General features: G+C 37.9%; 1 protein-coding gene across 1 annotated transcript; it reads left to right on the plus strand.

Moving 5' to 3' along the window:
• The first annotated feature begins 332 nt into the window (after window positions 1–332).
• On the plus strand, window positions 333–1,440 carry LOC147308494 (complement C1q-like protein 2). Its single transcript, XM_086273206.1, has 3 exons — window positions 333–548; window positions 676–798; window positions 909–1,440. Exons 1-3 carry the CDS (start codon window positions 344–346, stop codon window positions 1,187–1,189), a joined length of 609 nt encoding a protein of 202 aa, XP_086129332.1. The 5' UTR covers window positions 333–343; the 3' UTR covers window positions 1,190–1,440.
• The last annotated feature ends 460 nt before the right edge of the window (window positions 1,441–1,900 follow it).

The following is a 1,900-nucleotide window of genomic DNA, read 5'->3' on the forward strand; positions in this document are numbered from 1 at the left end:
TTCAAGTTCACCTTAGAATGTAGCTGAAATTGCTATTTATAATGTTGACTACTACTGCTGCTGATTTCCAGCGAGAAGTCCAACATTACTCACTGTGTACTGACAGACAGTTGCTTTTTCTGCTGTTATTTCAATGAACCACTCATGTTACACCGCTTATAAAGAGAAGGATCATTCATGGGGCTTAAAACAGGTTTTTCATGAATTGTTATCTTGTCTCAATCACATAATTATTGTCTCCCAGTTTTCTTTGTGCTTGTTTATCGGAAAGGAAAAAAATAGGGACACTTCCGTCTTTGTGATACAGTATATATCTAGAGCCTTGTGGGGGGAACTAACACAGATGAACAGAAATTCTGAAAAGATGAAGACTGCAGTCTTAACCTTATGCCTCTTCTTTCTGTGTGCAGCTGCCTTCCCTCAGATGGATGGCCAAGCATCTGAAAGTGCTGGGACAAATAAACAACTTTTCCTAATATTACGACAACTAGAATCCAAGCTGAATAATACTGAGAAACAGCTGGCAGATCTGAAATCATCAATCCAAGGTAAGAACATAACACAGCTGGAGGTTTTATTCTGACATGTATAGATCTTTATCAGTGTACTGATACAGGTTCATGTTTTGTTGTTGTCAAACCAAACAAATAATCCCATATTTCCATGCAACTCCAGGCAACCGTGTGGCATTTGGAGCATCTATCGGCAATGTTGGAAATACTGGACCAATGAGTGCAGAGATCACACTGACTTACAAAAATGTCTACTTTAACTCAGGTTCTTACAACCCTGTAACAGGTAAACTTACAATAATTATATGTATTCTTACATTTATGAGTTTATTTGTTAGATAAGTGCTTTCACTACCACTAAGCCATATAAGTTGTAACTGTGTCCATCATCTCCAGGTATTTTCACTGCTCCGGTCAGAGGAGTTTATTACTTCAGCTTCTCTGGTCATAATTTCTCAACTAGACCGATGGGGCTGCGTCTGATGAAGAATGGAGAGCAGATGGTGACAGTGTACAACCATGCAGCTGGAAATCGCCATGAGACAGCCACCAATGGCATGACTCTGCAGCTGGCTGCAAGAGACCAGGTGTACATGAGGCTCCGTCCGGACACCTGGATTTTTGATAATCTCAACAACCACAGCACCTTCATTGGCCATTTGTTATTCCCTCTGTAAGCTCAGACAAGCATAGTTTGAATAGCAAATGAGTAAACAGAACAACATTGACATGTAGAGTTTGGTTGATTACTTTCGGTGGTGACTTTCCCACCGAAAGAGGGTCTTGGCCCTCTCCCCTGGCCAAGACCCTCATGGGTTACAGTAACAATCTACAGCTTTAGAACATGGTGGCGGTGTCAGAATTAAAACCAATATTTTATAGGAGTTTGTGTCTCAAATGAACAATAAAGTCTGAATACGTGCAGCAATTTCACTTCTCTTCTTTTTTAGTCAGGTAGGCTCCTCTGACTCATTTTAAGGTTAACATAAATATACATTTGTGTGTGCTGTTTTGAGGTGATTTCTTGGTCAAAATCAATAATAGAAGTATTCTGATTTAAGTGTGTATTTCTTTTTTTAAATTATGTGCAAATCCATCCAGACTTGAGTTAAGGTCACTAAAGTTCAAGCTACATCTGGACACGTTTGTTCAAATTATTCTGTTATAACAGCAAAGAAAAAACACATAAAACGCCACAACAATTATTATTTGTTATTATAGGGAGTGCAGAATTATTAGGCAAGTTGTATTTTTGAGGAATAATTTTATTATTGAACAATGTTTTAATGAACCCAAAAAAGTCATTAATATCAAAGCTGAATGTTTTTGGAAGTAGTTTTTAGTTTGTTTTTAGTTTTAGCTATTTTAGGGGGATATCTGTGTGTGCA

Source organism: Aulonocara sp. 'chitande type north' Nkhata Bay, linkage group LG18 (genome assembly GCF_057382095.1).
Source record: "Aulonocara sp. 'chitande type north' Nkhata Bay isolate Kocher_YH1m ecotype deep benthic linkage group LG18, A_spYH_male_GT1.1, whole genome shotgun sequence".
In the NCBI taxonomy this organism is placed as follows: Eukaryota; Metazoa; Chordata; class Actinopteri; order Cichliformes; family Cichlidae; genus Aulonocara; species Aulonocara sp. 'chitande type north' Nkhata Bay.

Coding starts and splice junctions, on each gene's coding strand:
- LOC147308494 (XM_086273206.1), top strand. CDS start 344: ATGAACAGAAATTCTGAAAAGATGAAGACTGCAGTCTTAACCTTATGC. Junction 549..675: donor TCTGAAATCATCAATCCAAG/GTAAGAACATAA, acceptor ATGCAACTCCAG/GCAACCGTGTGGCATTTGGA. Junction 799..908: donor TTCTTACAACCCTGTAACAG/GTAAACTTACAA, acceptor CATCATCTCCAG/GTATTTTCACTGCTCCGGTC.